Source organism: Trichosurus vulpecula, chromosome 5, assembly GCF_011100635.1.
Source record: "Trichosurus vulpecula isolate mTriVul1 chromosome 5, mTriVul1.pri, whole genome shotgun sequence".
In the NCBI taxonomy this organism is placed as follows: domain Eukaryota; kingdom Metazoa; phylum Chordata; class Mammalia; order Diprotodontia; family Phalangeridae; genus Trichosurus; species Trichosurus vulpecula.
Window position 1 is genome coordinate 134,309,499 of NC_050577.1, and position 13,733 is coordinate 134,323,231.

The following is a 13,733-nucleotide window of genomic DNA, read 5'->3' on the forward strand; positions in this document are numbered from 1 at the left end:
TACACTATAAATCCATATATATGCATATATACCTTAATCAATGTTTGAGTAACTGAATAAACATTGTATATATTTTACAAATGATGTAAAAGTCATCATCAAGGACATGTCTGCTAGGAAAGGAAGTGGAACAGTTATGTTGTGAGAATGATGTATGATCAATAGACAGTTGAAGTGTTACATTGACATCCATGAACTATTAAAAGAAATAAGGGAAGGCTTCCAGTGCTTTGTGGTTCCTTATGGAAGAATTACAGAAAAACCTGAATGGGAATCATACTAAAGGAGATGGGACTGTTTCATAATCTGAAGAAGTGGAGGGAGGATTAGATTGATGAGATATTGATGAAATCATGGCCCTTTGATATTGGTACATATGTATGTATGTATGTATATGACACGCATATAGATCATATATGAGCTCTATGGTTGGTGCTGATAGACCTAATAGCTACATCATATGTGAACCATGTTACTGTTGTTGTTCAGTCTGTTCAGTCGTTTCAGTCGTATCTGATACTTTTTGACTCCATTTTGTGGTTTTCTTGGCAAAAACCCTAAAGTGGTTTGCCATTTCCTTCTTCAGCTCATTTTACAGATGAAGAAACAGAGGCAGACAGGGTTAAGCTAGCAAATATCTGAGAGGATTTGAACTTAGGAAGATTCTAGGCCCAGTGCTCTATCCACTGCACCACTTAGCTGCCATGTTATCAGCCTCTTACTGTATGTAGTTAGGTTTCAGGGATGTGAATGAACTTATGATAAGTCCCTGTAATACTGAGACATGTTTTCATTCTATAGGGTCTATCATACAATAGAATTTTCTTACTCTGGTTAGTTTAGTTTTGTTCCATTCATCATGACTCAATTCAACAAATTTATTAAGCACCTTCTTGGTACCTAGCACTGTGTTAAATGCCATAGAAGACCCATAGCTTATAAAAGACAGGGAGCTTACAATCTTACTTATTCAATATAAGATAACAGACATGCATAAGAGAAAGGTAAACAATGTTTTGTGTGAGGTTTGAGGGGAGAAAAGATCATTACCATGGAAGGGAATCAAGGAGGATCAAAGAATCATGGAGAAGGTGTCATGCGTACTGGCAGAATTTCAATAGGTGGAGTTGAAACAATTCTAGGCATAGAGAATAGTGTGAGAAAAAATAAAGATAGAGAAAAAACGGAGCCTCTATGGGAGCTAATGAGTAGGTTGGAGGAAGCTTAGAGCGTGTTGGAGTGGCACAATATGAAATAAAGCTGGGAAGGAGGCTTGAATGCCAAGCTAAGGAGACTGGATTTTAGACTATAAGGAGCAACTGAAATTCAGTTCTCCGTTTAGCTTTTTAAGCCCTATACAACCTGGGTTCAGACTATCTTTTCTGCCTCTTTGCACATCACTCCCACTCACACACTTTGTAACCCAGCCCAACTCATCTGGCCTTCTTCTCAGTTCCTTACCCAGGATTCTCCCCTCCTCACCTTGTTCTGCCTCTGCCCTGGCTCTCCTCCTTGCCTGGAATATGCTCCATCCTTATCTAGACTTTACAGCATCCTTCTCTTTCTTCAAGGTACAGCTCAAGCATCACCTTCAACATGACACTCCTTAAGTGCTTAGCGCCCTCCCTTTCAAACTACCTTACCGTTAATTACTTTGTATTTATTCTCTTTGTATTTATTCTGTCTATACTTATTTATCAACTTGTCTTCTCTGTTCGAAAATAAGTTCTCTGTAAGATAATTGTTTTTGTATCCGTGGCACTTAACACAGTGCTTGGCACATAGTAGGTACTTAATTCAATGCTGGCTGATTGATTGAAGAGTTCCTAATTAGAAGAGTGACATAATCAGATCTGTTCACATAAGGAAGGTTAATATAGAAAGAGTGGAAGCAGAAAGGCTAGTTAGGAAGACTAGGTAAAGAAATGTTATAAAGGAAACTTCTATTCTTCCAAGGAACAGAACCAGAATCACCAAAATAAAAATAATATTGTTAAACATAGCTTTTGAGAAGGAAAGGGTATAAGAGACTAGTTTTTTGGAATAAGGATTTCCACCAATTAGTCACCATTGGCTACACGATTCAGGCTGGCCGGGGTTATAAGTCGTTAGCCCAAATGAAGCAGACTCACTTTAGATCCATTTCACTAAGTTCCCACTCACTCTAAGCCAATTGCTTTCCAAGTCACCATCATGTGGGCAGTTTCATCATAGGTGCCAAGAGTCTGACTGCTTAGTCAGTGGCTTTAGGATTGAGACACAAGCAAGTGGCAGAATGAGAAACCTCACAGCCCAGCCAGTTTTTCCAAAGGATCACTGTCAATCTAGCTCTGTTCAGGGAAAATACAGACTAGTCCATCTAGTTCAATCCTATGCATTTTATAGTTGAGGAAGCTGAAGTGGAGGGACGTTAAATGAGGTACAGATGTAAAAGTGAGTTTAAATCCTGCCTCTAATGGTAACTTGTGACAATGAATGTCACTTAATCTTCCTGGGCCTTAGTTTATTCATCTGAAAAATGGAGGAGGGAAAGGTTGGAGGGAAAGAAAGGAAAGGGAAGCACGGCCTCCGAATCAGGTCTCTTCCAGTTCTATATCTGATGTGTGACTTGTCCAAGGTCACACAGGTAGTATGTGATCCAGGTCTCTGTCTAGGGGCAGAAAAAGCACTCTTTTTCCTATAGCACCCTGACCCCTGGCTAGCCAACTCATTTACCATCTCTCCAGTAAGTCTCCAAGACTATAAACTGCTGATCTGTATCAGTGAGGATGTTTCCACACTGATGAAATCACAGGTCCAGACCAAAAAAAAAAAAAAACCAAAACCAAAAACCAAAACCAAAAAGCCCAACAAACCTCCCCTGAACCCCAGTGAAATCGAAGTGATTTGTGGAGTGGCTAATAGGTAGTGTGGCATAGTGGGTGGAAAGAACACTGGACTCGAACTTGGGACAGACGTGGGTTTAACACTTGCCTCTGGCTGGTTTTGTAATACTGGCCATGTTGCTTACCCTCTGAGGCTCAGTTTCTTCATCTATAAAATGGAATAACACCTGTAGGTCCTGCTGGGTAGGACTGTTATGACGCCCAAATGACACGTCATCTATAAATGGCTTTGCAAACTTTAAGACACTACATATATATATATATATATATGATATATACCTGATATATGTATGCATATACTCATATAATATACTCACTCAATACATAAGCATATACATACAAAATAGCACAGATATTGTATACATGTGTATATAGTACAAATATACACATGCGTGCACACAGTTATCTGAGCACATATATATATATATATATATATATATATATATATATATATGCACAAGTTTATGTATGTACACAATACAAGCAGCTATCTGGTGCAGTGGATAGTATGCCAGACAGACCTGGAATCAGGAAGTCTTGAGTTCCCATCTAGTCGTAGACACTTACTAGCTACATGACCCTGGGTATGTCACTTAACTTCAGTTTCTTCATTTGTAAAATGCGGATGATGACAACACCTACTTGCTAGTGTTGTTGTGTGGATCAAACAAGACAATATTTGTAAAGTGCATTGTAAACCTTAAAGCACTTTATAAATGCTAGCTGTTGTTGTTATTACATAAAATTCTGTTATTATTTAAGGTTTGTTGTAAGGATCAAAATAAATAATATATTTGAAGTGGTTGCAACTCTGCAGTGCTTTACAGATGTGAACTATTATTATTACTGTAGCCTGCATTTATAAGGCAGAAGGGAAGGGAATACGACGGCTTAAAGAATGAGAGGGAATTCTCTCAGCCCATCGGCTTTCCCTTCTCCTCTCCTCAGTCACACCAAGTGAGAATTTCACCCTGTGTTCATATAATGTAAATTATCTCATCAACCTATTCGACAGGAATACAACAAATGCACTTGATGACTTTTGGCAGTATCTCCAGAGAAAAGGTTTCAAGATTCAATATGGATTGAGATAAAAGATTTTACTGAGGAAAAGGAGACTGGAATCTACTTTCTACCTATGTCTTCTTTTTCTGGTTGGTTTATTTTCTTGCTAAACATTTTCTCAACCGTTGTTTATGCTAGCGGTTACTGCTACCCAGACAGACTGTGTTATTACAAATACTTGGTTCTCCTTTGTGTAAAGGAATTAGAGTGCATTGAGAAAATGATACATGTTACTCAAGGTCAAGGTAATGCTATAAATTACCATTCCTAAGAATGCTGGCATGAGGTGCTGTGAACTAGGGCTTTGGAGAGAGTTAGTCATTGTTTTCCATGTAAAGAGACATTGGAGGGTGACATCAGTGAAAATGGTTGCAATTAAAAGCAGTAAAAAATTCCATTAAAATGTTCTTGTCATTATTAAAAAGGGTGATAGAAGAATGTGATTTATTTCTGCCTGCTTTGGAGATGACCAAATTATAGCAGTAACAAGGGGACCACATCCCTGGAGATTTGATTTTCAACAAGGGATGTATGAAGAATGGAAAACAAAAGCTCTTATCATTTCTTTTTTTGTCCTTTGCATTACTTTTGCTATACATATGTATATTTACCTATTTGCTGAAACAGAACATAAAACACTTCTATAGGAAACTAACAAAATCAGATCTGGAATACTTGCCTCTTCCTATGATCTCATTGAAATGTACAATCAAGCTGTTGGGCCCAATAACCACATGTTGAACTGCTTGGACCAAGTCTGGATTTAAGGCGCTGATATCGATGTGGACATGATTCTGAAGCAGCGGACTGGATATATCTGACTCCCCACTGGTTAGGATGGGGGACAAATCCGTCAGAGGATAATGAGCTTGTCTGCAGGATCCATTTTGGGAAGAATTTGGAAACTGATCTGTAAGAGGAATCTGAATTATTAGTATATGTTTAAAAGACGGTGGAAAAACTTTGTTTATTAGAACCAAAGAGACATGGGGACAGTCTAAAATAATACAAAGTCTGAACTGTAGAATTAAAAAAAAATTCCACTTCATTAATTTTAAGCATTTATAGCTGACTTTAACCTAAAAAAAGATTCTGCCAAGATAAGATCCCTATATCTGATTCAGTGAATAGATAAGAAGGCTTTGAGATAAGCAAATCAATTATATGCACATAAGCACTTTAAACATCTTCTCAAAGTTTGTTCTCTTAAATAGGTTAATTATTTATTTGGAAATCTTGGAAAAACACTATTAATTTGTTTAGAAATAACCTAACTCACAGGATTGTTGTGAGGTTCTAATGAAGTCATACACTGGCTTTAGGACCATGACCGAATCATTTAATCTCTGAGCCTCAGTATCTTCATCCACAAAATGGGCACAAGCCCTTTAGGCTCTACTATAATAGGACTACTGTGAAGCTAAAGTGAGATAATGCTGGTAAAGTGCTTTGCACATTGTACCACATTATTATTAGAAAAACTCTTTTCTTGTGAAAGAATAGAATTGATCCTACCTTTTGTCTCAATGATCATAATCTAGAGCTAGAAGGAACCTCAGAGGTCATCTGGTCCAGCTGCCTCCCTTACTTATGGGGAAACTGAGTCCAAGGAAGTCAAGTGATTTTGTCACCCAGGTAGTAAACGTAAGAGGTGGAATATGAACCCATGTCCTCTGACTCCAGAACCCAGGCTCTTCCGGTTCTACTACACACTGCCTCCTCTGAGTGGGCATATCAAACTGGTGGAAAATGAGCCAAGATGTTTTACCAGAGGTTACTACTGTATTGAGAAACTTTAATGAATAATATACGTATTATATATGCAAACAGAGCTGGGTAACTTTCTTGTCTTGCAAAAGCCTAACTCATACAAGGGAAAAGGAAAAATAGCTTTTGGTTGAGTTATTGTTTTGTCAATGGAATCAGATCCCTGGAAATACAAACCCTCACTCTCAGCCAATGAGGAGAGAGAGAGAGAAAAAGAGAGAGTGAGAGGGAGGAGGGGGGGAAGGAGCAGAAAAGAATCTATTAGAAAGAATCTGATGGAGAGATCCACACACTTGGGAACTGCCAGCCTCAGTGGTGGTTCCTCTGTTATGAGGCAGGGTTCAGGGTCAATGTTACAAAAGACAGGTTAGAGTTGCCTCTGTCTGGTATTCTTACCACCCGGGCATTTCTCTTATGCTCAAGTTAAATGCACTTGAAAATCCCTCCTTAGAGGAAAAATAGACCAAAAAAAATTTAAGAGATCCCTGCCCAATTATCTTTAAGACCCAGTCCTCACTCTTAGCGAGGAGACTGTAGGGGTTAGGGTGGTGGGGGTGGTGGTGGTCCTGAAACTTTTTGTGAAGAGAAGCTACTCTTCCCTAGAGCCTTTAGATCCACAGAGACACTGTCTCTGTCTCTCTGTCTCTGTCTCTCTGTCTCTGTCTCTCTCTCTCTCTCCAGTGAAATCCCTGGGTGTGGGTGTGGGGCTGCTGGCAGTGAGTTCCTGGGGAGCAGTCAGCCAAGCAAAAGGAATGTACTGACAACAAAGTCTCTGAGTGGAAGGAATGCCCTTCCCAAATTGGGAAGTTTTGCTTCCTTTCTAGCAAATCAAGGAGACAATTGTGGAAGGAGTGATGAGATAAGGGTGGGGGAAGATGACAATAATTGAACCTTACAATTCTGTAAGTGCTTAACAGTGTGTTTCACAGGTGTGATCTCGTTATGATCCATTATTAAAGGACTCAGGTATTAATCCCATTTTTCCAGTGAGGAAGCTGAGACTCTGAGATGCTAAGTGACTTGCTCAATGTCATGCATCTAAGAGGTAGCACAGATAGGTCTGCATTTCTGAACTCTTGAGTCCAATGTTCTTTTCATCATCCTACGCTACTCGGGTGCTCCCAGAGTTAGGGTACTGGAAGCAAGAGGAAACGTCGATTGTTTGTTAATGAGTAGGATAAATGATTCTTGAAGAGGGGCGAAAATTACAAAAAAAAGTGATGTCTTTATAAAAGGTGTCCCATAAGCCTTTGAATAGCTTTGGAGCAACTGGGTGGTGCGATGGATGGATTAGAGTCCAAAAGACTTTTGAAATCCTGCCTTAGACACTAAGTTGCTGTGTGAACCTGAGCAAATCACTTAACCCATGTTTCCTTAGTTTCCAGTAAAATGGGGATAATAGTAGCACCAAACTTGCAGGGTTGTTACTGCCTGGCACATGGTGAGCACTATATAAATATTAGCTATTAATATTTTTATCCTAAATAATTTTAAGCTATTAGAACCTAAAGCTACACTAAGACTTTTGGGATACCCTGTATAGTGTTTCACTGGAAAAATAAGAATGTGGGTTGGCTTATACATAGTCCAGTCTTTGGTGCTGAAAGGCAGAGTATTGGTATTAGGACCTTTTGACGAGAAATGGGAGAGAATACTGCCTCATTCCACTCTATTGTACACATTTCAATATTTTCCATGTGGGTCATTTTGATCACATCTGCTCTGGACCAGTGGGCCAAGGGGAGCCAAAGATTCTGTAGCCAGAGAAGTTGTCAGACTGGAAGGCAGATGTGGGAGTAGCAGAACAGGAATGTTGGAATTATATTAGCTCAAAAAAGCAAGGAGGGGATGGAATGGGAATAGACGGGCTTAGGTTAGAAAGGGATCTCCCAGATTCCTAGGGATCCAGGATGTAGAACCTCCCCACTGGACCTGGAGACTCTAAGAGTCTCTTCTCATGACAGCCCTTCCCTGCTGCTATCAATGTTTCAAGCATTTCACCTGATGTTGGACTAAGACTAGAAGCTGAGACTATGGATAGGAGTTTCATTTGCAGCTGGCAATCAGAGCAGCTGTCTTATGCCTTTAGCAGTATGATAATTTTTACATTGGTAGTATGGATCAGGGGGTTACTGTTGAATCTAGACTTCAGGGACTGTTTGAAACTGAAAAATCATTGAGCCATTGAGAGGAAAGAGTTCTCTGGCATGGATGCCTTATTAGTTCTTCAGTTAGGTTAAAGTCCTCTGACTTTCAGTGTGTGTCCCCACTGGTAGAATACAAGGGGGATTATTTGCTGTGTCAATGGTTGCAATATAGTCACTTCAAATTTTTAGGAGCTGATTGTGGATTATCCTGTCAGATGGCTCTTTTATTTTTTAATATTGCTGAACAGTGGAAAATATAATAAAAGACGAGACCTAAACATTTGAGGTTCAAGCATTTGAAACTCAAGCAGTTATGATCAAAGTTTTGGTTGGGAAAAGGGCATTGAAACTGGGTTAAAATAAATCTTTGGGATTATCTGTGGATTTTAATTTTCTTTCTTACAATAGAACAACAACAAAAATAAAGCTGCAAAGTCTGGTCTGCTGAAAAAAAAGTATAATGTAATATTCCTTTTCATACAAGTTAAATGGCAGCAAGTTGTCATGGCAGCTAGTTTCACACACGGAATTACATGGGGCAAAGGTCATGTAAGAAATTAAATAATGCAGTAATGATTTGTGTTGGTCATATGGAGGTGAATGAATAAAACTTTCAAAATATCAGGGAATTGGTATAAAGTAATGAAGATATGAGTTGCTTTAGTACTATCACCCTTTGACTTGATGAGCAGTTTCTAGATTTACAAGTATTTTCTAAGTCTGATTCACTATATTTGTCCAGTGGTAAATATTCAACCAGGAAAATGCTTGCAGTTGACTCATATCCTGAAACTTCTAAAGGTAATAAAGTTGATAAAATGTAGAGACTGTGCTTTTGCCAACATATTTTAAGTTAAACAATGTGAAATGCTCCAGTTAATTTGGCCATTATTTGGTAAGAGTATTTTTTTTGAAGCAGATGATGCTAAACATTTCTTTATTTCTCAGCATAACCGGATGTTTGTTCTGGATTAGACCTCAAAATAGACTTAAAAGTCATGGAATACTTTAGGTGCTGGGTTGTGAAGTTTGCTACCCACCCTCTTAGACAGCAGGCTATCTGAGGAAAGCAACTATCTCTTATCTGCATACTGTACTCCCCCAGGCCCTAGCACAATGCCCTGCACAGGCTAGGCACTTAATAAATCATAGTGTTTGTTATGGATGCCTTGATGGAATGATGTGCACGTTTAGATTCCTACATATAACAGGCTAAAAGAAAACGCCAAGTAGTGGCTAGTTACATTTGACTAAAATATACATTTTGATCTTACCTCTCCTGACTTAGTTTGTTCAACTAAAGAAAAAATGGAATCTTTTATTTGTACATAACTCCCTTTGCCCACTGAAATCAGCAAGTATCCTGTAATTTATAGAGGTTATGTAATTTAGAGAGGTAAGCGACTTGCCCAGGGTCATGAGACCTCTATGGGCAACTTGAGCTCAGGTCTTCTTAACTCTGAGACCAGCTCTCTAGCCACACATACATCCTAATGTTCCTAATTTAGTTTAGAGAAGTCTCACAACTTTTTAGTGTAGTTTTCAAACAATAAATGAAATACCTGTTCCCTTGTGATTTCATGGTTCCCTTTTCTTGGGGAGAACAGCTGAAAGGCCCTAAAAATGTAATGAGACATGGGTCTGGTTCCAAATTAAAATCCATCAAATTCTTGCAGAAAGGCTGCATGTAAAAGCTGGGAAAAAACCCCACATTGAAGTGCATATATAGGTATTTCTCAGAACAATAAACTGAAATATACCTTCTGGAAAAGTTGCTCTGTAGTCTACAGATTCATTTGAAACCATTTCCGTGGTGGGGCTTACACTCCGGGCACTTACAAGCCTATCCAAGTGAGGAGTGTGTACTCTTGCATCATAGCGAACTAAGTCACTGCCCAGATCTTAAAACAAATAGAAAAAAAGAGTTTGTTAAAGACTTCTCTATCCTGGGTCAATGATGATAAACTCCAAAACTAAATATAGACTGTTTTTGATACAAGCATTAAGTTCTCATTCACATTTGGAGTGACCCTGAGGAACACTGCTGTAAATATGAAGACTGTCTGAAATGGAATTAACTTCCTAAAGATTTTTCTTCTCTCTCTCTTTAAAAAGAAGAAGAAAACAAAAAAGCTGCACCTTTAATCTGCTTCCTCTTTTTCAGCCACAGAAAAACCCCCAGTAGTATCACAAGCAATGATGATATCAAGATGACTCCAACAACGAGTCCTGTGAAATTTTGGTCTGGTTGTACTATCACTTTTCCAAGGACAGTTGAAGAAAGTGCTTGCTTCCACTACAATGAAAAAAATAAAGAAATAGCAGAACATACACGGCATTTTGTTTACAATATATTCAATGAACTGAGCTGATTATTTCTGGGTATAATATGGTACATAAACATTACTGTCATTACTTCTGGCAATGGCGTTATCTCCTTCAGACTAAGAAGGTAGGTTTCATCAATTTTTCCTTCAGTCTTCATAAGTAAGTCATTGAATGTATATTTCCCAAGTGCCTTAGTTTAACTTTGAAACTGAAAGACTATTTTGTATTATGTGTTATTTGGCCTATTTGCATTTTACGTGTCGTTAAATCATCATTGCATATGGCATTACAGCTCAACAAATGATAAAGGTGTATAGCTTTGGTAGGTCACCTACCTGCTCAATCCCTTTACTTGCTCCCTTTTGCCTAGCAGATAAAATATAAAATCTTTAGTCTGGCATTCAAGGCTCTTTATGATCTGATCCGATTTTCTAGCCTTATGTCACATTACCTTTTTTTTTTTAAGTCTTCTATGCCTCTGCCCCCTGGACCCACTTACTGTTCTTGAAGTTATTATTTTGTCCTTTCTTCTCTCTGTGCCCCTCCCCCTTTTTCATGTACTATCCATATTCCTGGAATGTATTTGTTCCATAATCCTCACCTACATGAAATGTAATCTGTCCTCTAAGGTCCAGCTCAGTTGTTACCTTCTCCAGGAAGCTTTCTCTCCTCTACTCAGAAGGGAAGCAATCCCTCCCTCTTCAGAGCTATCAGAGCACTTTCTTTCGTATCTTTCCTATGAATTAAGTATATTATTTTTACATTAGAGTTACTTTTTTCTTATTTCCCTTACTAGGTCATTAGCACTCTCATTTATTTTTGAATCTCCTCTGGTGCCTGGCACAATGCTTTGCACATAGTAGAAGCTTGAGAAACTGTGTTTATTAACAACATGGAACAGTGGGTTGACAGCCAGGGGTTCCTGGGCTCTTGCCCACATATGTTGACTGTTTGATCTGGGACAGTCACTTAACTAAGTTAACTTAACTAAGAAGTGCTCTAGGCAACTCCCTAAGACATCGAGTTGCAGAGAAACTACTGACCTATACTGGTAGAGGGAGTTTCCTCACTTGAGAGACACCCACACCAATGAAATCTCAATTCTAGTCCAGATGCTTTGCTTGGAAAGACTTAGGGCTACTGAATTCCAATCTATGACACGGTGTGATAACCTAAAATGTAGTGCTTTCTTTTGTTGTGTTCTTAACACTGATTCAGTTTGTTGTTTTTCTAAAAGATTATAAGAACATTTATTCAGCCACCCTTTTTACTGTGAATAAATTAATTGCATAAATATAAAATTTCCATTTTATAATTTAAATTGTGTAGGCATGATCTTAGTGTTATTTCCCAGTGGTCCCTAACTCTTTTTATTTTTATTCTTTTTGTGAAGAGCTGCTTTTAATTTCCTGGGCATGTTGAGATGGCTGGGATTAGAGATGGGGATATGTTGGCAGCTAAATTCATGGTAACCTTAGGCTGACATTCAAGGTCCTCCATAGCCCGGAATGCTCCTTGCCCTCAAGGAATTTATAATCAAATAGGAGTAATAAAATGCACAGAAAAACCCTATAATATAAATTAGAATATGCTAAAGGAATAGGACAGGAGAAAATGGAATACTAGGACAGCTCTATGGAGGGGAGTCATGAGGAGAACCTGTGGCTGTCAGTTTCATTCTCACTCTGCTGTATATCTCAGAAATCCACAGAGAGAAGAACATAGTGGGGGGTGGCTGATCTAGACTGTCAGGAACTAGCTAGGAGGTCGTCTATTAAATAAGACTTTGTGGAGGTTGTTTATTTAATGGGACTTTGAGATCTGTTGACAGATCCTGCTACTGTCTGGGAAATCCTGTTATTTGCTGTTTGGAAATGTTGCCTCTGCCAGGCCTCCAGAAAATGAGCTTCACTGGTAGCAGGGGGACAATGTAACCAAAACCCACTATTTGTCAAGTCACAACCAAGAATCCGGGCTGCCTTGATGAACTTAAGTTAACATACAAATGAGCTTTTAGGATGTATTTTAAAGCAGCAAGTGACATAATTACACTGGCATCCTTATTAATAAACATGAAAGTAATTCAGGAATCCCACCTCTATATTTAGCTCGCTGTTCAGTTTCAGCAGGTCATTGGGGACCGTACATAAGACTGCTTCAGAGTGCAAGCGGATGTTCTCACAGCTCTTATTTCCCACTTTTAACACTTCACCTTTTACAGCCTCAGGGTCAATATCATTTCCCTGGAAGAAAAGAAAAATAGATGTTGTTCATTAGTATCCTTTAGATCTTCAACGACTACCAGGAATGGTCACAATCGAGGGATATTATGAAAATACTGTAAAATGAAGGCCCATTTTTTGGACTTAGCTCACAAGTGGATTATATTAGTCTTTCTTCTTTCCTTCCTTCCTTCATTCAATTCATTTATTCATAGTGAGCACTTTAAATCAGCATTCCAGAAATCAAAGCATTTATTCTCCACTTGTAGCTACAGCTCACATTTCTATGACTCTTTTAAAGAGTACTTTCCCCTTAGCAACCTTATAAGGATTATTATCTCCTCTTTCCAGAAGAGGAAATGGAGGCTCAGAGATCATAAATGAGTTGCCTGGGAACAAACACATAGCTAATAAGTGATCCAAGCCAGCATTCACCATCAGACTTTTCCTGAGACCAAGTCCAGTGCTTTTTTCCTACTATCAATATTTTAACTACTGTTAGTAATAGCATTTATATGGTGCTTCAAGCTTTGAAAAGCGTTTTAAATATGCTATCTCATTTGATCCTCATCTCATTTTACAGACAAGGCCCAGAGAGGTTAAAGTGACTTATCCAGGGTCATACTATTTAAGGTGGAATTCAGATCTTGAATCCAAGTCCAGCACTTTGTGATGCCTCCTAACTGCCTACCCCACAATGCCTCTACTGTGTTTACTGGTTCTTAGAATAGAATGAAAAAAATATTTTAAAACTTCTGTCTACTTTCTTCTTTACTCGACTCTCTTAAAGGCAAATTGGCAAAAATCCTTTTGAAAATAGAACCATTCTATCACCACCATTGAATGGTATTTTTTAAAGGGAAATTATAAAACAGAAATTTCAACTCTCTCTGATGCCTTATCCTGGCACGGAGGTGACTCTAGGTTTTCGAAGGCTATGCTAGTGGGACATAACCTCTGACAGGTTCTCCCAGGCCAGAAAGGCTTCAAAGAGAGGATCAAAGGGTTATATATTTAGAGCTGGAAGGAGCCTTAGAGGCCATCTGGCTCAAGCCACTCCTTTTCTAGATGGAGAAGCTGAGGAGTAGAGAATTTAAGTGTTTTGACCAAGGTGATACAGGGCAGCAAATGACCAACCAAAATTTGAACCTAGTTTCTGTGATGGCTTGGGTACACACACACACACACACACACACACACACACACACACACAATTTGAGGACAAGCCTAGCTAAGTTTGAAGATATCCAGTCTAGAATCATAGCTCCAGAGCTGGGAGGAACCTCATAGACCTTCTCATCAATGGAAAATTGGCCATT

General features: G+C 38.7%; 1 protein-coding gene across 1 annotated transcript in view; it reads right to left on the reverse strand.

Annotated features, from left to right (window-relative positions):
- Nucleotides 1-13,733, reverse strand: part of MET (MET proto-oncogene, receptor tyrosine kinase) — a 158,345-nt gene that overhangs the window by 21,377 nt on the left and 123,235 nt on the right. The window contains exons 12-15 of the mRNA XM_036759269.1: nucleotides 12,289-12,435; nucleotides 10,004-10,160; nucleotides 9,625-9,765; nucleotides 4,630-4,860 (exon numbers count right to left, since the gene is read on the reverse strand). Of these exons, the coding sequence (XP_036615164.1) occupies nucleotides 4,630-4,860; nucleotides 9,625-9,765; nucleotides 10,004-10,160; nucleotides 12,289-12,435 (676 nt within the window). The remainder of the gene's footprint in view (nucleotides 1-4,629; nucleotides 4,861-9,624; nucleotides 9,766-10,003; nucleotides 10,161-12,288; nucleotides 12,436-13,733) is intronic.